Source organism: Alexandromys fortis, unplaced genomic scaffold, assembly GCF_014885135.2.
Source record: "Alexandromys fortis isolate MF-2015 unplaced genomic scaffold, M_Fortis_MF-2015_v1.1 scaffold_36, whole genome shotgun sequence".
Classification (NCBI taxonomy): Eukaryota; Metazoa; Chordata; class Mammalia; order Rodentia; family Cricetidae; genus Alexandromys; species Alexandromys fortis.
The window spans coordinates 9,575,285-9,599,394 of record NW_026067915.1 but is presented as its reverse complement, the minus strand read 5'-3'; the positions used below and the strand labels follow the sequence as shown (position 1 = coordinate 9,599,394).

The following is a 24,110-nucleotide window of genomic DNA, read 5'->3' as shown; positions in this document are numbered from 1 at the left end:
TATATATGAGTGCTCTGTATATATACCTGCACACTAGGTTGTGAGTCACAATGTGGTTGCTGGGAATTGAACTCAGGACCTCTGGAAGAGCAGCCAGTGCTCTTAACCTCTGAGCCATCTCTCCAGCCCCCAAATCATTTGTTTTGCAGGTTCATTGTCGCACAGTTCTTCAATCAGTACTCAGAAGGCAGATGGAGGTGGTTCTCTAAGTCCAGGCCAGCCTGGTTTACAGAGTGAGTTCCAGGTCAGAGCTGCACAGCCAAGACCCTGTCTCAATAGAAAGGGTGGGAAAGGACAGAAAGAAAGGGAGGAAGAGGAGGAAGAAGAAAAGGAGAAGGGGAAGGAGAGTGAGGGCAAACTAAATGGGAACAACAGACTCAGGAGGCTGTGGTTGGATGATTGTGAGTTCAAGGCCATCCTGGACAACATGACATTCCATTCAAATAGATGTACAGATACAGATGATAGTTATAGATATAGATATATAGACCGAATGACTCACCTTAGCTATTGACCTGAAGAGTAATTAAAGCTGGGACCAGGCCCTAGTGTGAAAGTCAAGCAAGAGAGAGCAACAGAGTTGATGGGACACACTGTGGACTACTGGAGGCTCATGGCAGAGGGGGAGGAGGACAGAAAGTTCCCAGGACAGAAAGCATGATACGACTGAGGAGCACTTATTATGCTCAAGCCGGCCTCCGCATCCCGGTGACGTCAAGCCAGCCTCTGCAGCCTGGTGATGTCAAGCCAGCCTCTGCAGCCCGGTGACGTCAAGCAGGCAGGGGTACACCCAGGTGCAGAGATCTGGTGAGAAAAAGCCGTCACTGTTCTCAGGGAGGGAGGCAGGAGAGCCCAAGGGCACAGCCCTGGGCGATCGCAGCATCTATCTGTCACAACTGCTTGAGATGCGAAGGATCTTGAGGTGGCAGACGGCCAGGAGAGAGGGGCATCATTAAAGAGGAAGCCTTTATCCAGTACCAAGTTGTCAGCCCCGGGAATATACACGTATGAGCAACAGTAAACGGACTCAGCAGGTTGTATTTATATATTTATATGTATGTACATATATATGTGCATATATATATATAAAAAGAAAAAGCAGCTATGAATTTGAGAGGGAGTGGGAAGAGGTTTGGGAATGATGGTCATATAGTACATATATATGAAATTAAAATGATAAATTTAATAAAACATAATAAGAGCTGTAGACATTCAAAAAAGCAAGTAGCCTTTGAAGCAGGGGCTGGGAGTCAATGCTGGTGGCCTCTGCTGAGCTGGCACAGGCACTGGTTGTCACCGGCAGTCTCTGGGAAGGGGGGGGGATGAGAGGCAGCAAGCGTGAGAGGCAGTGGAGGGCTAATACCATGCCATCCTCCAGGCTGTGCAGAGGAGGGGGCAGATCATGGGGCAGCTGAGGATGGTTGAGGGTAAGAAGGATTCTAACACTGGTACCCTGTGGCTTGTTTTTCTCTCTGCAAACATGATAAGGTCATTGGTGGGGTCACCATAAGGGTACACTTTACTCATGGCCTCTGGGCAAGGCCGCAAATAAGGACCTTGGAGAAGGATGGATGGGGTATACTGAGACAGACCCTCCAGAGCCTGGTGGGGTCAGATCTGGTTTCTGTACTAGAGTGTGTTAGGCCAATGCTTCCTGCCTCCTTTTCTGGCTATAGCTGCTTATGTAGGAAGTCCTCTTTGGTAGTATCTGGGACTGGAAGCAGGTGAAGTTGATTTGGGACCAGGCACACCAGAATCCGCTCCTCTTTATGCTTCTAAAGTTGCTAGCTGTTCCCCTCACTCCCAGTTTCCAGAGCTTCAAGTCCGCCCTGGGACCCTGGTGTCTGAGATTAAGACACACAACTCAACGCTGAAACATGACGTTCTCATCAGGACTGAAAGCGAGATTCATGTCTCCTGTGACCCCATCCCTATCCACAGCCACAGATCATGGGTCATCCAGGAAGGGAGCTGGCTGCTACAAATCATTGCTAGGATATTCTCCCAGAACAAAACACAGGAAAATTACCAAGAAAAGGATTCCACAGGGCCAGGGTGGAGGCGGTTCCCAGCACGTCCAGGACATGTACACTCTGTCCCCAGTGCTTCTCGGCAGCAAAGAGCCCCGAGAGGCCCCGCTGACAGACTCCCATTGTGCTGGACAGCTGCCCAGCTGGTGAGCCTCCCTCCCACCCACACTCTCAGTGCGCCCTTAACTCCACATTGGGAGCCAGGTCTCTGTGGCTTTTTAAATAAATGTTTAAAATTTCTAATTTTGTATAGGGGGTGGGGAGGTTCATGAGCTGGTGACAGCACACATACGCGCGTGCACACACATGTACACACGCACACACACACGCATGTACACACACACGCGCACACACACACATGCACACACGCATGCACACACACGCATGCACACACACGCATACACACACACATGTACACACGCACACACACACACACACACAACCCAGAATGAAGGAGTAAAGGTCAGATAACAATCTAGGAAAAGGTTCTTTCCCTCTGCCATGTGTTTTCCGAGGATCGAATTCAGTCCATCAGGTCTGATGGCAAGTGCCTTTACCCGATGAACCACCATGGTGGGCCTGAGCCTGGCCCTCCATGTAAGGTTTAGTGAGACTAGCTTTATTTGGTTTCCAGTTCTAAGGCCCACTGTATGCCAGGGAGTGGGGGCAAAACATTCCAGTCTTGAACTGAGCATTAGAAAAAGCATATCAGCCCCTGGACCTTTACTAGAGTTGGGCTTTAGCCCCTAGCTGGTAGGGGAGGGTCTTCAGCAAAGTCAGGAGCAGAATGGATGCAGGCTCTCTCATAATCTGTCGCTTCCACAGAGGGACAATCTGAGCCCAGCACAAGAATTTTAATCTGCTCTCTGGGTACTCTCCAACCAGGACCACTCAGCGTAACGGAACCATCTTGAGTCCCAAGATTGGGATGATGCCGTAAGCGCCAAGGTCTGTGGACACTCAGGTCTGTCCCCACTCAGCTGTGCCCTGCCAAGGCTGAGGTTGCCTGGGGAACTGTCCTTCATTTGGGATTTGGGCGGAGACGTGGAGGCTGATGGGGACTTGGAGTTTGGGACTAGCTGTAGTTCTAAAGTCGGAGGCCAGGAGCCCGAGGCAGCCCAGGGATAGGCTGGCCCCTGCTGACCGAAGTGGCAAACTGCAGCACTGTTGCTGACTTCCCTAATGGGATCAAGGTCACAAAAACAGATACCAGCAGGAAAAATGATTCTTGCCACTGGCTTAACAGAAAGCACCTAGGCCAAAAATACATCTCTAGCCAAGCTTTCTCATGTTTTATGTGACATGAAATGAGTATTTGTTTGTTTTTTGAGACAGGGTTTTACTGTAGCTTTGGAGCCTGTCCTGGAACTCCTTCTGTAGACCAGGCTGGCCTCGAATTCAGAGAGATCCACCTGCCTCTGCCTCCCAAGTGCTGGGATTGCATTTCTAAGGAGTCCCAGTCTCTCACCAAAATAAACTTTTCTTTTTCCTTTCCCAGGAGACATCTGTAGCCAGAGTCATGTGACGTGAGGGAGAAAAGGCGCTGTGTGCTGAGTTCAATTCCCAGCAACCACATGGTGGCTCACAGCCATCTGTAATGAGATCTGGTGCCCTCTTCTGGCCAACAAGCATACAGACAGACAGAACACTGTAAACATAATAAATAAATATTTAAAAAAAAAAAAAGAGGCAAGAGGAGACAGTGGAAGCACCCACTAGCTTCATGGCCCAAGGCAGTAGACACTAAAAGCAGCATCCTTAAAGTGGAAGGCCACAGTTGCTGTCCTCAGGAGCCCAAAACTACAGGCAGTGAGCTCCATCAGCACCGGTAGAAAGGGCTACAGTCCCCTGGTGCAGGCAGTACTGGTGCTGGAATCCCAAGGGCTGAAAGGGTTAAGGACACTCACAACTGGTCATCAGGATTTGTCACACATGCTTGACATTTCAACCCAGATTTTGGCAATTCAGACCTGAATATTCATTATGTCCCTAACAGTCCTATTTTATCTTCATATTCAAAAATGCTATAGTTATAAAACTAAGTAACTCATTAATGATTACTGAGAAGATGGTGAAATTTGATGGGATAAATTTTTAGCCTCTTGGTTCAACATCCTAACACAGAAATCCGTCTTCACATGACCTATCCCCTTCAGGGCTGAGATTGATGAGACACCGACATCACCACCCAAACCACAAAGATAAAACATTAATTTTTTTAAAATATTTATTTATTATGTGTACAACATTCTGCTTCCCACACACCCAAAGAGGGCGCCAGATCTCATTACAGATGGTTGTGAGCCACCATGTGGTTGCTGGGAATTGAACTCAGGACCTTCGGAAGAGCAGGCAATGCTCTTAACCTCTGAGCCATCTCTCCAGCCCCTAAAACATTTATTTTTCATAAGATTTTTGTTTTTGGGAATTTCACATCATGAACTTCGATCACACCTCCCTGTCCTCCCAGGTCTGCCCCCACCTTTGTGACCACCCAAAATAAAAAAAAAGTTTTAAGACAGTTTCTTTGTGTAGCCCTGGCTATTCTGGAACTAGCTCCATAGACCCGGCTGGCCTCAAACTCCACCTGCCTCTGCCTCCCAAACATTGGGATTAGGGGCAATGTGCTACCTTTTTTTTTTTTTTTTTTTTTTTTTTTTTTTTTTTTTTGATTTATCTGTTTCTTTGTGTAACAGCCCTGGCTGTCCTGGAACTAGCTCTTGTAAACCTGACTGGCCTCAAACTCACAAAGATCCGCCTGTCTCTGCCTCCCAAGTGCTGGGATTAAAGGTGTGTGCCACCATCACCTGCCTTACCGTTTACCCTTTAAAGCCTTGAAACATGGCATTTTGGCTTGTAGAGGGTCAGCATCGGTTTCTCAGGACCTATGTAGATGATTCGAGTGATAGGTGTCCAATCACTCAGCCTTTTGGTCAGGCATCTCTGTCCAATGAAGATATTGCTAGCTTCCTTTGTTCTCTGGGAAAGACCCTGGAAACAGCAGGCTGTCCCCCTTACTAGTCTAGCTATAGTAGTACGAAGAAGCGAGATCCTGGCAGACAGGAAAGGATTTCCATCATCACTGCTCTCTTTCTGGCAAGGGTACAACGGGTACCCCTTGCTCTTGTCTACAGCAATATACCATGCTGTGATGGTTTACTGTGTCTACTTGACTGGGTTATAGGATATTTGGTCAACTATTATTACAGGTGTTCTCATGAGTATTTTACATGAGATTGACATTTTACTTGGCTAACCTAATGTGGTTAGGCCCTTTCTGACCAGTTCAGTTAGAAGGCCTGAGTAAAAAGGGGCTGGGCAAGGGATGCAGCTCAGTGGTAGAGCATTTTCCCAACAGGACAAGCTCTGGCTTTGCATCAGGACACAACTTTCCTTTGGGCCTTTACAGGGCACATGCCTTTCGTCCGGCACTGAGACGTCAGCTTCTCACAGCTTGAGCCTGCTGACTTTTAGACAGGAGCCATAGCAAGGCTGTCCTCGTTCTCAGGCCTGACTTCAGACCGGAGCTAAGCCTCATACTCCCCTGGGACTCCGGATTGCTGACTCAGCCTGCAGGTTTGCAGATTTGCCTCAATAATCACATGACCAAGCCTTCAGAATACACCTCAGAATCCTTCTCTCCTTACCCACCCCCTTCCATAGCGACTGTTTCTGTGTAGAACCTAAGTACTGCAAATCCAGGTCTTCTCCCTAATCCATCCCAGCAATATATCTGCGAGATAAATGCTGAGATGGCTTGGGACCCTTAAAAGAGAAGACAAATATATAATACAAAACTACATAATTTGTCAGCCTTTATTAATCAAGAGTGAAGCCGAGCCCTAGAGTTTCCTTTAAAAACAAAACAAAAACCCCTCAACCTTGTTTATAGCAAACAATGATTAATTCTCAGTAACTTTTAATTTTATATTCAACACCATAGATCAAAAATTGTTTGCTTTCCAATCATATATATTATTTTGAGATTAAAACACAAGTGTAAACAGGTTAAAATAAGATTCACCCCAACAATTTAAAAAATAATTCCAATTGAAAGACACTTTAAACACCATGTATAGAACTCAGGACCAAAAGATGACCTTAGAATGTATTTACCTCTGAGGTAGCACAATAATGCTTAGTTGGATTTTTTTATTACAATGAATTAAAAACAAAACAACAACAAAACCCAAGGAATCTAACCTTTGCTCAAGGTGGGCTAAATGGTTTTCTGCAAATCCCCCATGAAGTGAGCGACAGTTTTCATTCTTTTTTTTTTAAGTATAAAGATAGCCCTGCAGTGTGTAATAGGAAACCCCTGGGAAGGCTGCTTCCCATAAAATAGACATTAGAATCATGGAGGAACGTCAGCAGTCAAGACAGGAGGAATAAGAGGTAATCGTAGTGAAAATCAAAACTCAGAACTTGGCGAGATTGGCTTACAAATGTGTATCAAAAACAAAAATTTCAGTATCAACTGACCAAGAAAGATAAAAGATGACATTCATGGGTCCTTTTCTTTCTCCGTGCAAAATGCTTTCATCTTTTAAAAATGAAGGCTGTGACATGCCACAAAACGCTGTGTGCCCAGGCACCAGGGTGCCAGCAGCACCTAACGGCTCCACCATCACGAGCAGAGAATCTGGACCTCTCCAGCTGGAGAACTCTTTTCTTTTTGCCACTTTGCTGCTGAATTTGCTCACTACACTGCTCAATGCTGATCTGAGACTCTGTATCAGGGACACAGAATTCTTTATGAAAACGATGAAGTCAGAGGACAAGAACACAAAAGTCCGTCCTGAAAAGAATTTAATCAAGAGAAGAGTGAGTGGGCAGAGCTGGGGACAGAAAGAAGAAAATCCTGCAGTTGGACCTCAAGGCTCTGAAGACTATTCTCTATCAGCCTAAGTCAACAGCAAAGCCAGGGAAGAGGGGACACCCCGCCCTATGGGCTCAACTGTCGGCAGTAGGGGTTGCTGGCATGAGAACACTGCGACCTTGAGTCTCTGAGCTGCAGAGAACTGGAACACTGTCGGTCCTGGCACTGTGGTAGCAGCTATGTCTCTCGTGGCTCCCACTAGTTCCTTGACTAGAGGACTCTCTCCCAGGCCCCCAACATAGGGGTCACACTGCAGAGAGGGTTCCATCAGTAATTACAGCAGAACTTACATCTGATGATGTTTAATCTGTAAGGGAGCAGGGGGGTGACAAGGGGGACTCTGAAGATTAGACAGGGATGTAAGGGCAGCCTGTAGGAATAACTTCGGCATGAGATTCACAGCCAGCCCTAACCCATGCTGGCATGGAGGCTGAGGTGGGGTTTCAGAGTCCATCTAAGGTCTGGGGGCTGGGCTTTTGGGCTGCTCCTGGAGCCCAATGCACCTCTTACCTTGGCAAGAATCAGGTATTATTCAGTCAAAGTACAAGGTCTGATTTATTTAAGAAAGCAATACCGTAGAAAAGGATCTTAGGAAAATTTGGGATCACAAGGGTTTTCCAGTGCTAGCTGCCTGCTTTGGAGTAGCAGTTACAACCGAACAATTCCCAGAGCTGTAGCAGCTCCTAGGGCAGTCTGCAGAGCCTGCTTTACTCCATGTGACACAGAAAACGTGAGTAATTACCAAAATGGTGGTGACTCATCTATTCTGGACATTTCTTGGCTCCAGTGACCACGGCAGAAGCTGAGAGAGACAGAAAGGCCTTCACAGTAAGTCAATGTTTATAAATGGTACCCTTTCTTCCAGTGGTTGTTATGGTGTTGGAGAGCAAACCCAGGGCCTTGCACATGCTACGTAAGTGTTCTGCCACTGAGCCATGCACACCCCTGTCCCAATGATACCAAGTTTTGAAAAGAGAGATTTAGAATAAATGTCTGAGTCAGTTAGTTGACAAACTCCATGTACAGGAATATGTCCAAGGTGAATCCCCTAAATAGAGAAATAATTTCCTTAAAAAAAAGTTAGCTTCTTAAGAGTTTAAAAGTTGATGATCACTAGCCAAGCTATGCAGCAATGCTGGAAGGAGCTGGAAAAGGTTCTCTGCGCAGCACAACCTGCTGTCAGTGCAGCAATGCCACCAAGAGCTGGCAAGGGTTGCTCAGGGAACACTCGGGTCAGGTAACCTGATGACACCTCCAGACACTGTCCTTGTAGGAGCACCACGCTCTAAGCAGCTGAGCTAACCAACTCCCATTTGCCCCACAGAAATAGACAATTTATTAATGCAAATTGCACAGAGGTTAGAAAAAGACAAAACAAAACTTACTAAAAACAAACAGCAAATCCCTAACCCAGCTAACCTTTCCTGGCTCTTTTCGGCTGGAAACAGTGCTGAGCCCGTTTCCTGCTAATGTGAATCTAAGCCATCAGTCTGCTCTGCATGGACCTGCTGGGCCTTCAACAGGCCTTTTTCTGGGCGTCACTATGGTCTTGGACACAGCTCTATGGTGTGCAGCTGCTGGCAGACAGTACAGGGCCACTGGGGCACAAGGCTCCATTATAACTGCCACCATTTTCCAATGGGAAAGCAAAAGCAGCAATTGTGAACACACTGTGGACTTTCTCAGACAAATGAGGAGATAGAAGGCTGTACCAATCCCTCCCTTGAGAAGGACTACGGCGGTGTCTACAGTTATTCAACAAGTTTCTGCAGACCTTAGGGTAACTTTCAGAAGCAAACATTAGCAGCAAGGAGGAAAGGAGGATGTTTACACTTTGGACTTTGTATCAGGCACTTAAATTGCTGGAGAGACATGCCATTCTGAACCAAAGATGTGAAAACTGGGTTGAAGGAATCGTTACATAAGTGGTCTAATGATGGGCTTTCAGAAGCAAAGTGGAGGTGTGGGTGGAGCCTCTGTCCATCTTTCAGTGCTGACTTTCAAGATTTCTAAATGCCCTTAACCACAGCAATGGCAGCGGCGGTGACAGCAGCAGGAACGGTTCTGTCGTGTCTGTTTTCTGTGTGTTCTGTGGCTGACTGGAAGGTTTTGGTGTCACACTGAGAAGGCTCTGACATTCACCGCATCTACTGCCCAGGATCCATCAGATCTAAGTTGGAGCCAAACATCTTCACCAGCTGCTCCTCATAGTGTGAGATGTTCCTCTTCATGATGTCCATGCACGGTCCCAGAAGCCTCTCAAATGCTTGAACATCCATAACTGCATTGTTTGAAAAAAAAGAGGAGTGGGAGAGAATGATTTCTTGCATTACTACTTACTCATGTTACAGGAGAGTAAATGTTAGGGTACGGGGAATGTTTCTGTAGGAACACAGCAGCACCCACCTGTCCTGTTCCTCCACAGACCTGTATGCCTGTCTTCCTCAGGATTGCTCATTGTTCAGAACTGATTGCTAGGGTACTGGGGTAAAACTTATGGCACAGCATGTGCTGAGAATGCACAATGTTCTAAGTTCAATGCCCAACACCTCCCCCACCAAAAATACCTTTGCTCTAAGAATTCATTTAAACCAACTACCCAGACCTAGATCTAAATGAGTCAGCAGAGTAAGTCAAGGCTTGCTAACAGGAAAAACCTAAAAGACCCTGTTTATTAGAAAAAAGTTAGTAATGCACAAAGAATTTTCTTTTCATTTTAAAGTTTTTATTAGCACATGAATCACACATAATGGTTTTTATTATTTATTTATTTATTTTTGTTTTTTTCGAGACAGGGTTTCTCTGTGGTTTTGGAGCCTGTCCTGGAACTAGCTCTTGTAGACCAGGCTGGTCTTGAACTCACAGAGATCCGCCTGCCTCTGCCTCCCGAGTGCTGGGATTAAAGGCATACGCCACCACCGCCCGGCCATGCATATAATTTTGATCATAGTCACCCATCCCATCTCTTGCCCCACTCCCGCCCATCCCTCCTATTCCCACCCATCTTCCCTCTTGCTCTTCTAATTTCATGTCTTTTGTTGGGGGTAGGAGGAAGGCAAAGTTTAATTAGCATTACATTGTGGGCGACTTATCAGTGGCTACCCTATAAAGAAACTATTACCTGTCTAAGGTTGGGGAGGGGCTTGTGAGGTCTCAGAAAGAATTTTTCTTACCTAAGCATTTGACATCTCCAACCGCATAGGCAGAAGCAGCTCTGGGTTTATTGGTGACCAGTGCGAGCTCTCCAAAGTACTGCCCCTTATGACAGTGGGCAATCTCAACTTCCTGGTTCCCACCGTTCTTGTTCGATTTAGTCTACAACAGGTAAAGAATAGGATCCAGGCTGATTCTAGGATCACAGCTGTGCCCAGCTGCACACACTCAAATTCCTTTCTCAAAGTTCAACAAAATTACTGAGAAATTCCCTCTGTAGAAACTCTGAACTGTATCCTGTAAACTCAACAGACAAATCTCCGCAGTCTGACACAACTGAAGACTTGTCTTCCTTGGCACTCCACCTAAGCCCTAACACACTTTCGATAATGGTTAAACAGGAGCCGCTCAAGCCTAGCATTTTCTGTGGAGATGACAAATTCTTCTGGGAGATGTGACCGAAGCCCAGGTGATTCTTCCTAGGAATGAACTCTTCTATTAGTGACAAGCCAGAGCACAAGACTGTGAGTTGATTAGAGACTGTCTTGTATTGTTCATTACAGTGATATTTCTTTTCTTTTTTGGGGGGGTATTGTACCTTTACATATGAATTTTTTTAATTTTATCTTTAAAAATACTGTCTTTTTTCATTTAACATACCAATCCTAGTTCCCATTCCTTCCTGTCCTCCCATCCCCTTCACCCTCCCCCACATCCCCATCCACTTCTCAAAGAGTTGGTAAAGCACACTGCTTTGAGGAAGGACCAAGGCCCTCCTCCCTACTTTATCTAGAAAAAATATGGAACACTTCACGAATTTGCGTGCCATCCTCATGCAGGGGCCATGCTAATACTCTCTGTATTGTTCCAATTTTAGTGTATGTGCTGCCGAAGCAAGCACGTGGTGGTTTTTTTTGTTTTTTGTTTTTGTTTTTCGAGACAGGGTTTTTCTGTAGCATTGGTGCCCGTCCTGGAACTAGCTCTTGTAGACCAGGCTGGCCTCGAACTCCCCAGAGATCCGCCTGCCTCTGCCTCCCGAGTGCTAGGATTAAAGGCATGTGCCACCACCGCCCGGCTGTGGTGTTTTTTTTTTTTTTTTAATATTTTTCTTTCTTTCTTTTAGATTTATTTATTATATATACAGTGTTCTGCCTGCATGTATATAGGCCAGAAGAGGGCACCAGATTTCATTATGGATGGTTGTGAGCCACCATGTGGTTGCTGGGAATTGAACTCGGGACCTTTGGAAGAGCAGTCAGTACTCTTAACCACTGAGCCATCTCTCCAGCCCCATTTCTTTTAAAGCACTATTTGCACTTACGCCGGTTTTGCACCTCCATTCTTAAGAACTATGTTCTTTAAACGTATGTGCTATATTGCATTTACTTACTACCCTGGGTTTTTTATTTCTTACAATCCATCTACTAAGTCAGTCAGTAACAACAAATTATGAGAATCAGTCTCATTCTCTAAGAACCACTAATCTTTTAGGGAGAAAGATAGTGCCCCCACTTTTGTTTTTGTGATAGAGTCTCACTTTGTAGCTTCTGGCTAGCCCAGAACTATTCTGTAGACCAGGCTGAGCCTGCCTCTGCCTTCTGAGTGCTAGGATTACAGGTGTCTGCTACCATGACTGACTAATCCTTTTTTTCTTAGTTTTTAAAATTTTTATTTATTTATATTTTATATATAAGGGCTCTGCATGCACACCTGCAGGCCAGAAGAGGGCAACAGATCCTATTTACAGATGGTTGTGAGCCACCATGTGGATGCTGGGAACTGAACTAAGGACCTCTAGAAGAGCAGCAGAGCCACCTCTCCAGCTCCCTTTGTTATTTTTTTAAAGATATGTTCCCCCAGCACTCAGGAGACAGAGACACGTGAATCTCAATGAGTTCAAGGCCAGCCTGGTCTACATAGCAATTATACTATGTTAAAAGTTAAAGCCTTCCTTTTTGTTTAAACAGAAAAGGGGTAATGGTTTAGGAGTTCCTTCTGTTTGTGTGTTGCTTTCATTGGTTAATGAATAAAGAAACTGCCTTGGCCTAGTTGATAAGGCAAAACTTAGGTAGGCGGAGAAAACAACTGAATGCTGGGAGGAAAAAGGGCAGAGTCAGAGAAGCCATGGATCCTCTGCCTGAGATGGACACCGGTTAGAATCTCCAGTAAGTCACTGCCACGTGGTGATTGATACACAGATTAATGGAGCTGGGCTAGACTAATATGTAAGAGTTAGCCAATAAGAAGTTAGAGCTAACGGGCAAGCAGTGTGTTAATTAATACAGTTTCTGTGTGGTTATTTCGGGTGAAACTAGCACGGGGGGGGGGGGGAAGGGGGACAAACAAGGGGCCCTCTCCTTATAGCAATTGGCGCCCAGAGTTTCAGGATAGCCAAGACTGTTACACAAAGAAACCCTATCCTGAAAAACCAAAGATTTTTTCCCCCCAGTTTTTGAAAGCATTTTATTTTCATGTGTGTGTATATGCCATGTAGGTTCAGGTGTCCATGAGGTCCAGAGAGGATGCCAGATATCTTGGAGCTGGAGCTACAGAAGTTATGAGCCATCCCAATATGGGTTCTGGGAGCTAAACTTGGGTTCTCGGGAAAAGCAGTATATGCTCTTTAACTGCTGTGCCACCTTGCTGGCCCCTTAACTGGTGTGTGTCGTGTTGTGTGTTTACTTCCTGATTTTCTGTGTGAACCTGTTGGCCTCTATGTGTGCTTGTGCAGGTGCCTATGGAGTCCAGATGGGAGTGTCAGATCCCCTGGAACTGTTGTTTCAGGTGACATCCACCTGTATGCATGCTGAGAACTAAACCTGGGAATTTCCTCAGCAAAAACCAGTTCCTTAAAGAACAGGTTTCTCTGGGTAGCCCTGGTTGTCCTGGAACTAGCTCTGTAGACCAGGTTGGCCTTGGACTCACAGAGATCCACCTGCCTCTGCCTCTGCCTCCAGAGTGTTGGGATTGAAGGTGCACGCCACCACTGCCTGGTAGAATTTTTTTTAAATGTTACTTTATGTTTTTCCTACATGCGTGTCTGTGTACTACTTGGCTACCTGCTACCCTTGGGGGCTGGGAGAGTGTCAGATCCCATAGAACTGGAGTTACAGGCAGTTGTGAGTAGCTGCATGGGTGCTGGGAATGAAACTATGTCCTCTGAACAGCAGCCAGTGCTCCTAACTGCTGATCTATCCCTCCAGCCCTCAAAGGAATTTTCTAGTATTTCACCCCTATTTCTGAGTATGTGAAGGTGTGTGTGTTCCTCGGTATGCAGCCCATGAAAGCAGGAAGAGAGCACCTGCTGTCGTCTTCTGTCATTATTACCTATTCCTTTGCTGAAGCACGGCTTTCCCCAGCATCTAAGGCTTAATTATTCCCAAGGTTGGAGGCCAACAAGCCTCAAGAGATCCTCCTATCTCCACCTACCTTGGAGCTGGGGCTACAAGCACTTCAGAGGATGTTTGGCTTATGTGGGTACTGAGATTCAATCTGGTCCCTATGATTGTAGAGCAAGTACTCTTAATTCTTGAGCTATTTCTCTGGTCCCAATTCATTCTTTTTTTTTTTTTTAAAGATTTATTTATTATGTATACAACATTCTGCCTTGATGTATACCCGCATGCCTGAGGAGGGCGCCAGATCTCAGTACAGATGGTTGTGAGCCACCATGTGTTTGCTGGGAATTGAACTCAGGACCTCTGGAAGAGCAGCCAGTGCTCTTAACCTCTGAGCCATCTCTCCAGCCCCCCCAATTCATTCTTGAAACATGTTCTGCTATCATTTGTTTCTGTTTGTTTGAACGTGTGTGGGCATGCACATGCCACAGCCCTGGTGTAGCAGTCTGAGGATACTTTGTAAGGATCACTTCTCTCTTTACACCATGTGAATTCTGGGAATCAAATTCAGGTTATCAGACTTTAGAACAATCACCTTTATCCAATAAATTGTCTTGCTGGGTCTTCTTTGTTGGTAGTATTATTGTTTTTCTTTTTTTTTTTTTTAAATATTTATTTATTCATTATGGATACAATATTCTGTCTGTGTGTATGTCTGCAGGCCAGAAGAGGGCACCAAACTCCATTACAGATGGTTGTGAGCCACCATGTGGTTGCTGGGAATTGAACTCAGGACCTTTGGAAGAGCAGGCAATGCTCTTAACCACTGAGCCATCTCTCCAGCCCCCTGTTTTTCTTTTTTTAAAAAAAATATTTATTTATTATGTATACAATATTCTGTCTGTGTGTATACCTGCAGGCCAGAAGAGGGCACCAGACCTCATTACAGATGGTTGTGAGCCACCATGTGGTTGCTGGGAATTGAACTCGGGACCTTTAGAAGAGCAGGCAATGCTCTTAACCACTGAGCCATTTCTCCAGCCCAGTATTATTGTTTTTCAAAAGACTGTATCTTTAATTATGTGTACGTGGGCTTGTGCAAACAAATGTAGGTGCCAAGAGAGTTCAGAAAGTGGTCAGATTCCCTGGAGTTGTTTTGAGCCATCCTATGTGGTGCTGGGAATCAAACTCAGATCCTGTGCAAAAGTAGCAAGCTTAACTGCAGAGCCCATCTCCCTAGGCCTATCTTCTTTATTATCTGCAAATGGAAATTAAAAACTGGCACTCTAAGTTTAGCCTTCTCACCCTCCACACCTGCCTTGACCTATCAGCTCTGTTTGAAGCTGCTCTGCTGCTCCAGGTGAACCAATGCAATCTTTTACTTTTTTTTTTCTTTCAAGACAGGGTTTCTCTGTGTAACAGCCCTGGCAATCCTGGAACTAGTTCTTGTAGACCAGGCTGGCCTCAAACTCACAGAGATCCGCCTGCCTCTGCCTCCTGAGTGCTGGGATTAAAGGCGTGCGCCACCATCACCCAGCTGTTCTTTCTTTTTGAGACAGAGTGTCTGTCATGTAGCCAAAGCTGGCTTCAAACTCTATGTAGTTGAGGAAGACTTTGAACCTCTGATTGTCCTGCTCCCACCTCATAAGCACTGGGATTAAAGGAATGCTCCACACCCAGCTTCTGTTTCTAACTTTTGAAGCATCCTTTGGCACTGTAGAAATATTTGTGCCTCCTCAGTCCATTTTCCTGAACAGCACTTACTGCACCATCACACACAAAAGCTCCCTTACAACGCAGGTCTAAGGCAGAGCCCAAGACTTTGAATTTCTGATAAACTCTCTGACTCCCCTGGTACTACTCATCAAACACTATACTATGATAACAGACAGTGCCAGTGAACATTTGAGAAATGTACAAATATGAATTAGTAGTTTAAAAGCTGCAACTGAAAGAACACAAACACTTCAAACTACTGTTCTATGTGAAACAATGGCTCTATTTAAAAACCTTACTGTGTTGCAGTATTATTATTGCATGTGTACATGTTCCACAGTGCACAAGTGGGGATCAGAGTTGGTACTCTCTTTCCAACAAAAAAGTGGATCAAACTCAGAATACTAAGTCATCTCAATAGCCTGACAGCTCTAATTTTAAGATTTATTATATAGTGTTTTGCCTACATGCATGCCTGAACACCAGAAGAGGGCACCAGATCTCATTATAGATGGTTGTGAGCCACCATAGGGTTGTTGCGAAGTGAACTCAGGACTTCTAGAAGAGCATTCAGTGTTCCTAACCTCTGAGCCATCTCTCCAGCTTCTGACACCTCTATTTTAAATTAAGAATCAAGCTATCATTTAGACAGTAATAAATGTAAGTGGTTTGTTTTTCATGTTTTTAATTGGAAATTTTGTATCTTGCACAATTTCAAGCTGGGCAGTAATACGAGCACTGCCTTCAGTTCTTTCTGCTGTCTTGAGGTAGAATTTTACTTACAGTCTAGACTGTTCTCAAATTCATCATCTTCCTACCTCCATATCTTCCCTGACACTAGTTTAAAACTTTACTAAATATATTTTTAATAGATTTCATACTAGATTTAGTGTATACATATATAAGTACTAAATATATATACTATATCCATATATACACACTAAATATACATGTAACTTACTATTTCAACAAATTTATATTCTTAAAAAAATGAATGTTTGAGTATGATAGATTGAATGTTAAGAATTTTTCCTCCCAGGTTGGGGATGTAGCTCAGCTGCTGGAATGCTTGCCTACAATTCATGGAGTCCTTGGTTTGTACATGCATACAATCATAGGCTTATGCCTATTTATGTCTATAATCATAACGGAGGTAGAGTCAAGTTTTCACAAGTTCAAAGTCACCCTCAGTTATATACATAGTCAAATTTGAAGCCAGCCAGCCTGGACTATATAAAATGATCTCAAAAAAAAAAAAAAAAAAAAGGAGGAGGAGGAGGACGAAGAAGAAGAAGAAGAAGAAGAAGATTTTCCCACATATAGGTCATCAATTATCATCATCTTTCTATCCTCAAATACCATAACAGGAATAAGATGAAGACTTCCTCTGGCAACATCCTAAAAACAAGGATGCTTTCTTCACATCCCGCCTCCTATATACCTATTATATAATGTTCCTACACTCATTAGGGTTTTTATATCTCTTTTTATTATTCCTGGTAGTCACCCCGGGTAGCACAATGACGGCTCTAGACTCTAAAGCACAGGCCATATTGTATAACGTGAACACTACTGTGGGGACACCTGGCACAGCACCACCCGTACTCACCTTGCTTTTAATCAAGATGCTCACTTCCCCGGATTCTATAATATAAAAGCTGTCAGCCTTGTCACCCTGAAAAAGAAGAACTTAGGTCAGAGTCACAAACAGCAGTGATGACTGTGAGCACTGTCTGACCTCAGGTTTTTATCTCCAACTCAACAAGCAGATCGATGGCTAATAAATTCATAGTAAATTAGAGAATCCTGATGACTAAGACATTAACCCAATTATGACTGACACATGTCCCACCCTCTTAGTCTTTATATTTACCTCCAGGAATGTGACCAGGTTACCAACTACACATCATTGCTGTTCTGACTGGCTATGTTGCTGTGCTGAAACCCTTTTCAGGGACCAGCAAACAATACTGCAAATGTGTCAAGTAACTCCTGGAGTGTGAGGTTGTGGTAGACTGAATGTAACTGGCCCTCATAAGCTCAGAGGGAGTGACACTATTGGGACTACTGAGGTCTCTTTTGCTTAAGCTTTGCCCAGTGTTATAGACCACTTCTTGTTGCCTACAAGATATAGGACTCTCAGCTACTTCACCAGCACCATGTCTGCCTGTATATCACCACGCTCCCTGCCTTGAAGATAATTGATTGAACCTCTGAATCATAAGCGAGCCACCCCAATTAAATGTTTTCCTTTATAAGAGTTGCCATGGTCATGCTGTCTCTTCACAACAATAGAGCATAGACTAAGACAGAGGTCTAGGAATAATCTTGATCAATAAACACAATCCTCAAGAAGAGACTGAGGAGGAAGCTCAAGCATTGAGCATTACAAGTCAGGTACAAGGACCTGAGTTCAATCCTCAGAACCTATGTTGGAGGTAGGAGGAGCCAGAAGTGGTGGTGCACACACGAAAGCCAGTGCTGGTGAGGCAGACACAGGCAGATCCCTGGGGCTTGCCAGCCAGCCAGCCAGCCAGCCAGCCAGCCAGCCAGCCAGCCAGCCAGCCAGTCAGCCAGCCAGCCAGCCAGCCAGAGGCCTTGTTTTGTTTTTTTTTGTTTTTGACACAGGTTTCCCTGTGTAGCCCTGGATGTCCTGAAACTTGCTTTGTAGAGTCCAAGCTGGCCTCGAATTCAGAGATCTGACTGCCTCTGCCTTCTGAGTGTTGGAATTAAAGACATGTGTGACCACATTCAGGGAGACCTTGGTGCTATTTGTTGTTATTTTTTTCTTTAAAGTAGATTGTGCATTAGGAATGAGACTTGAGGTTGTCCACCCCCTTCCCCCATAAACACAGAGAGAATAGCATGGATCTATGTGGACAGCTCTGTCTTGATTCAGTAGGTGCTTTAACACCATCTTTGTAAGCTTTAGGCTTTCCCTTTGTTTGGCTTACTATTAAACTACCTGGCTAAATAAGCCAGGTAATTCAACAAATAATGTACTATGTTCTCACTGTGTGCAGACATTGTCCCAGGTACATGGCTAAAACAAACAAACCAAGAAATATGATAACCAGTAAATTATACAGCTGTGTTGGAGGATGGCAGTGCTACAGGAAAAGAACAGAGCAGGACCATAGGCTCTCAAATGCTGGTAGAGGGACCGGCTACTGCATACAACACAGCTTCAGCATGAATGGTGGAATCTGAGCGAAAGCTGGAAGAAGAGGGCAAGCAGATAAGGGAGAAGAGCTTCAGGCTTCTTTCACTTTCTCCTCCCTCACAATTAAGGTCTGGAACAAATCACAGATGACCCAGTAGCAATCATGTGCTACGTAGGTTGGTTGTTTGGAGACCTGTCTGGTTATACAGATCATTAGCTAGTCTCAAACTTTCAACTCTCCTTCCTCTTTCTCTCCCGTGCACTACCACACACTCATCTTGGTGTGGATTAGACAAGACTTCAAAACTCAACTGGGACCACACAGTTGAGGATGACTTGCCTGAGTTAATCTAGTCCCAGGCCAGGCATGATGGCTCATGCCTATAATCACAGCACTCAGACAGCTGAGGCAGAAGAATTGTTCTGAGTTTGAGGACAACTTAGGTTACAGAGCAAGGCCCTTGTCAAAAATTATGGTTTAGGCCGGGCAGTGGTGGCACACGCCTTTAATCCCAACACTTGGGAGGCAGAGGCAGGCGGATCTCTGTGAGTTCGAGACCAGCCTGGTGTACAAGAGCTAGTTCCAGGACAGGCTCCAAAACCACAGAGAAACCCTGTCTCAAAAAAATAAATAAATAAAAAATTATGGTTTGGATGTAAATGTCTCACAAAGGCTCACATGTTTGAACACTTGGCTCCCAACTGGTGACACTTTCTTGGGAAGTTACCCATCCTTTGGAATGTGGGGCCTACCCTCATCAGTAGGAGTGGGCCTGTGAGAATTATTGCCTAGTCCTTCTCCCCATTTGTTCCTTGATTATTGTCATTACTGTGAGGGGCCAGCTACCACACACCGACTAGTTCCTTCCGCTGTGATGAACTGGGATCCCCTGAAACTGTGAGCCAGAATCAACTTTCCTTCCCTCTCTTCAGAAAGTTGTTTCTGTCAGCAATTTGATCAGAGATAAGCAAGAGAACTGACAGAATTTTGTCAATTCTACTGGAATTTCAGATACAATATGACCAATAATGTGAGAGGAGAGAGATAAGCTCTTAGGGATGGGCCACCATACCCACTCTCACTGGCTAGCTTTTTTTTTTTCTTCTTTTTTTCTTTTTGAGGCAGGGTTTCCTCTGTGAAGCCCTGGCTGTCCTGGAACTCACTTTGTAGACCAGGCTGGCCTCGAATTCAGAGACCCACCTGCCTCTGGCTCTGGGATTAAAGGTGTGCACTGCCGCCTGGCTCTGGCGAGTATTTTTATGCAGACAGCATCTGTGGTGCAGATGTGCAATAATGTGGAGAAAAGTTTATGCTATGCTTCAAGCACAACAAATGCTTTTTAATATATATATATAGTTCCTTGCCTTAAATGTGAGCAAAGTTTTACTTTACAAACAAAATAAACGAACATTTCATGTAGTTTGCATTTTGTATATTCAAAGCAAAAATTGAGTTTTAAATAAACTTATAAAAACAAAGTTGCAGGCCAGGTGGTGGCGGCGCACGCCTTTAATTCCAGCACTCGGGAGGCAGAGGCAGGTAATCTCTGTGAGTTTGAGGCCAGCCTGGTCTACAAGACAGGCTCCAAAGCCACAGAGAAGCCCTGTCTCGAAAAAACAAAACAAAACAAAAACCCGAACAAACAAAAGAAAAAAAAAACGAAGTTGCACTTATTCATCAGGCCCGGCTCAAATGAAACTTCTTTATGAAATGACATGGTTTAATTCCTTCCTTTTCTATACTCTCCCTTTTCTCATATGTATTATCAGAGTGCTTATTATTTCGGTCTCATTTATCCTAACCTTAAATTATATAAGGGAACCTGGAAAGCAAAGCCATTCAGAGATGTAACCTAAAACGAACATCAGACTTTTGTCAGTGCTCTGTCTTGTCTAGTGGGACTTTCTCCTCCTCTTTCATCTTCAGTCTGAGCACTTCTCAAAGTTCTGGTGGGGCCAGTTCTATAGACCTGGAGTTACAGTGATCTGAAACCATCCTCCTCAACCCAGCTGTGTTCAAGGGCAAACAAAGTACCCAACTCAACTCAACCAGATGCCTTCCCAGTGTTCTTGTCAGAGGCACTGGCAGGAAGTTTGTATCTGGAAAAGGCCCTAAACTATTTATATGTAATTAAAATACAAATACGGGAGATAGAGAAAATTATCACATAATATAAAGACATTTTGGTAAAGTGGTGGTATACACCTTTAATCCCAGCATTTGGGAGGCAGAGGTAGGCAGGTGTCTGGGAGTTCAAGGACAGCCAGGGATGTTATACAGGGAAACCCTATCTCAAAAAACAAAAACAAAAAAAGAGATTGCTATATAGCTGAGAGTGGCCCTGAACTCCTAACCCACCTGCCTCCACTTCCCAACTGTTCAGATTCTAGGCATACACCACTACCCCTACTTTGCAGTCTTTAATTATAATGGTTCAGTTCACTGTATAATATCTTGCATTATCCAAAAACAACTTATGAAAAAGATACAAAGGATATCAAGACAGCTCATAGGTCTGATTATCACTGAATGCTAAGGATTCTGGTGTCATATCATCAACAGGTTGCTTTTGTGCCAGCAGAGACAACAGAGAGCATAAGCCTCCAGTTTTCTCTGGATTCTAATAGAGATAATAAAGCTTACTTAGGGTCAATAGCAAATAACATCCAATAGAAGACAACCCCAAAATGAATGGAGGTCTGAGCCTGGTGGCATGTGACTGCAATCAGTGACTCAGGAGGCTTCCGAGGTTAGGACAAAGTGATAATACTCTGTCTCGAAACACAAACATAAAAAAGGGCTGAGGGTGCAGTGGCGGAAGATTTGCTTAGCAGTGAATTTAGTCCTTCAAGGGAAAAGAGGCAGCAGGAAACAGACAAAAGGAACTTTAGAGGTCTTTGTAGGAGGGGCGACACAGCTTCCAACAGTGGAGGACATTAAATAGACCAGACTGGCCTCAAACTCAAAGAGCCCTGCCTGTCTGTCTTTCCTGAGTGCTGGGATTAAGGGTAGACCATCACCCCTATTGGAGTCAGAATAATACAATGTGGCCCAGGCTGGCCTGAACTTGTGAACCTCCTGCCCTGGCCTCAAGTGCTGGCATTGCAGGTGTGCACTACTATACTCTGTGATACATTGTTCCTTTTGGGAGTCCAGACCCCAACTCACCTGAGTGATTATTCGCTCTCCATCCTTATAGATCTTTTCTCCGATCACATCCACAATCTTCATTCGTTCTGACATCTACAAAACATATAGTTTAGGGAAAAAACCCGATTGAATGTCATTGCTACAGAACTAGGTTAAAACAGTATACTTGAAAACCTAGGAACAGTTTTAACAGCTCTTCCTAGACCATATAAACAGACTCTTATTCAAACTTTACCTCTAGTGATTTAAAGAGTGGCACAGACTCAATAAATGATTCAAACATCTTCCTCTTTTTTGCATTGTTTTTCACTATGATTCTTCTAAAAGTCACCCGGTCCTACAAGAAAAAAAAATATGAAAATTCTAGTACATGCCCGTGTAAGAGAATATCTATGGTTTAGATAACTGAACCACTGCGGCCACCAAAGCCTATGAAGTCAGTGTACCAACAGAGTTTAATGATGCTGGAAGAGAGAAACTCTAACCGGTGCTAGGGCAGAAACCTCCTAAACGGTAGCTTGCCGTGTTCAATGAGTACCATCTATGGGCCATAAATAGAACATGAACAAAACTCCCACTAAATACTCAGTGCTCAGACACCTTCAGAAAAGGCAGAAGTAAGGGCAAACAATCAGGCTGTTCTTGCCCTCCAGAGGTTTGCAACTGTAATGAGGAAACAACACAAAATATACAGGGCCATGCTATAATCAATACTTAGGAGGTTGAGGCAGGAAAACCATAAACTCAAGACCACTCTGGACTACATGGGCCAGCCTGGATGATAGTGAGACCCTATTTCAAACAAAAACAAAGCATAAAACATATAAGAATTTTTGCAATTGATATATGAACTGAAATGTACTAAGACAAAGTACAGAAGGCAAATGCTACAGTCATTTCCAGGATCGATTCCTGGGCATGGCAGTACAAGTCTATGATCTCAGCCACTCAGAAAGGCAAGACAGAAGATTCAAAAGTACTAGGTCCATTTGATTAACTTAGTTCTGTCTCACAAGAAAATGGTTGTGAAATGTGGCTCAGTGATAGCACACTTGTCTAGAATTCAGGATGTTCTCTGATCAATCTCTAGTGCTGTCCAAAAAATATTTTAAGCCTTTTTCCCCCCCTGAGACAGTGTTTCTCTGTGTATCCCTGACTATTCGGGAACTCACTCTGTAGACCAGGCTGTCCTCAAACTCAGAGATCTGCCTGCCTCGCCTCCTGAGTGCTGGGAATAATGGTATGTGCCACTATTGCCTGACTAAATTTTAAGTCTTTCCAAGGCATTTCCAAGAATTTCTAGGTGGGAAAAGAGCAATTACAGCAGGAAAAAGCAATGAAAGATAATATTGCAGGAAAAAAAATAAATTTGCTGGGGACATGAGGTAGGGATAAGAGTTAAATTAATGAAAAGTATTCAAGATGGAAACTGGGTAAGTGAAAAAATGATGAAGCTAGATGGTAGTGGCACACTCCCTTAGACCTCTGTGAGCTGAGACTCATTTACCTAACCAGAGAAGGCACTTCCACTCCCAGTAGAGGGTGATGGTGGGCTCCTTATCCTTCACTGCTCTAAACTACAGTATACTATTTTACAGCTCTCCTGCTGGCATTTAGTTAAAAGTTGGTCTCCATTTTCTTCACTATCTGCTTGCTTGACAGGAGTATTCAGTCTTACTGCTTTCATGGGTTGCATCATCTGCCACTCATTTCTGAATTCTAAGGTAAGGAATTTTTCATGTAAAGGGTTACTTTCACACTTTGGATTATTATGCCATTACACTAGAATTCAATTTCTATATATTTTCTGGTCTAATCTAGGCCAAGAATATCGTAGAAAGAGAGTAATTAAGACTGAGAAACTGCTGCCAGGTATGGTGGTACACGCCTTTAATCCCAGCACTTGAAAGTCAGAAGCAGACAGACCTCTATGAGTTTGAGATCAGCCAAGACCACATGATGAAATCCTATCTCAAAAAAAATAAAATAAAAAATAAAAAAATAAAAAAGGCTGAGAAAAATGATAACTATGAAGTTCCCTTCTATATGTTTGGATGTTGTTAAAAACATGTTAAAATATATAATGTGACCAAATAATTACAAATATAAAAGTAAACACTATTTCTAGGTAATAAGAATACAGATTTTCTTCAGTGACTTGTCTTGAGGTTTCTCCAGCCAATTATTGATAGTAGCCCTTTTGAATAAGCCAATCATAATAGTCAAAGGACAACCCCCAGACACCCCCCTTTGCTTCTGTAGCCTTTTCCTTTAAAAGTAGCCTGTACCAGCTATTCAGGGTCTTTCTGGCCTCTAATGCTGGAAGACCCTGTCATGACAGAATTAATAAAATCCTCATGCTTTTACATCAGCTGTGGTGTGAGAGGTGATCTCTGGGGGCAACTCCTCCTTGGTGTTTGGACTCTAGGGTCCAACAGATGTGTCCTCAGCTGCAGCCACTAAGAGCACCTCCTGTGCATATTCGTTACATTCCCTTTTTTTTTAATATTTATTTATTTATTTAGGATACAATATTCTGTTTGCATATATGCCTGCTAGAAGAGGGCACCAGACCTCATTACAGATGGTTGTGAGCCACCATGTGGATGCTGGGAATTGAACTCGGGTCCTCTGGAAGAACACGCAATGCTCTTAACCGCTGAGCCATCTCTCCAGCCCT

The 24,110-nt window shown here is 44.1% G+C and overlaps 1 protein-coding gene and 1 non-coding gene across 2 annotated transcripts in view; both read right to left on the bottom strand.

Moving 5' to 3' along the window:
• Positions 1–5,832: 5,832 nt before the first annotated feature.
• The window catches only part of Prkar2a (protein kinase cAMP-dependent type II regulatory subunit alpha), a 62,835-nt gene continuing 44,557 nt past the window's right edge, over positions 5,833–24,110 (bottom strand). Inside the window, exons 8-12 of the mRNA XM_050139545.1 lie at positions 21,666–21,767; positions 21,449–21,523; positions 16,726–16,791; positions 10,083–10,224; positions 5,833–9,190 (exon numbers count right to left, since the gene is read on the bottom strand). Coding sequence (XP_049995502.1) covers positions 9,057–9,190; positions 10,083–10,224; positions 16,726–16,791; positions 21,449–21,523; positions 21,666–21,767 — 519 coding nt within the window. The 3' untranslated portion in view covers positions 5,833–9,056. The remainder of the gene's footprint in view (positions 9,191–10,082; positions 10,225–16,725; positions 16,792–21,448; positions 21,524–21,665; positions 21,768–24,110) is intronic.
• On the bottom strand, positions 10,857–10,963 carry LOC126500062 (U6 spliceosomal RNA). The gene has a single exon (XR_007591240.1). It is a non-coding gene; the product is annotated as a U6 spliceosomal RNA (small nuclear RNA).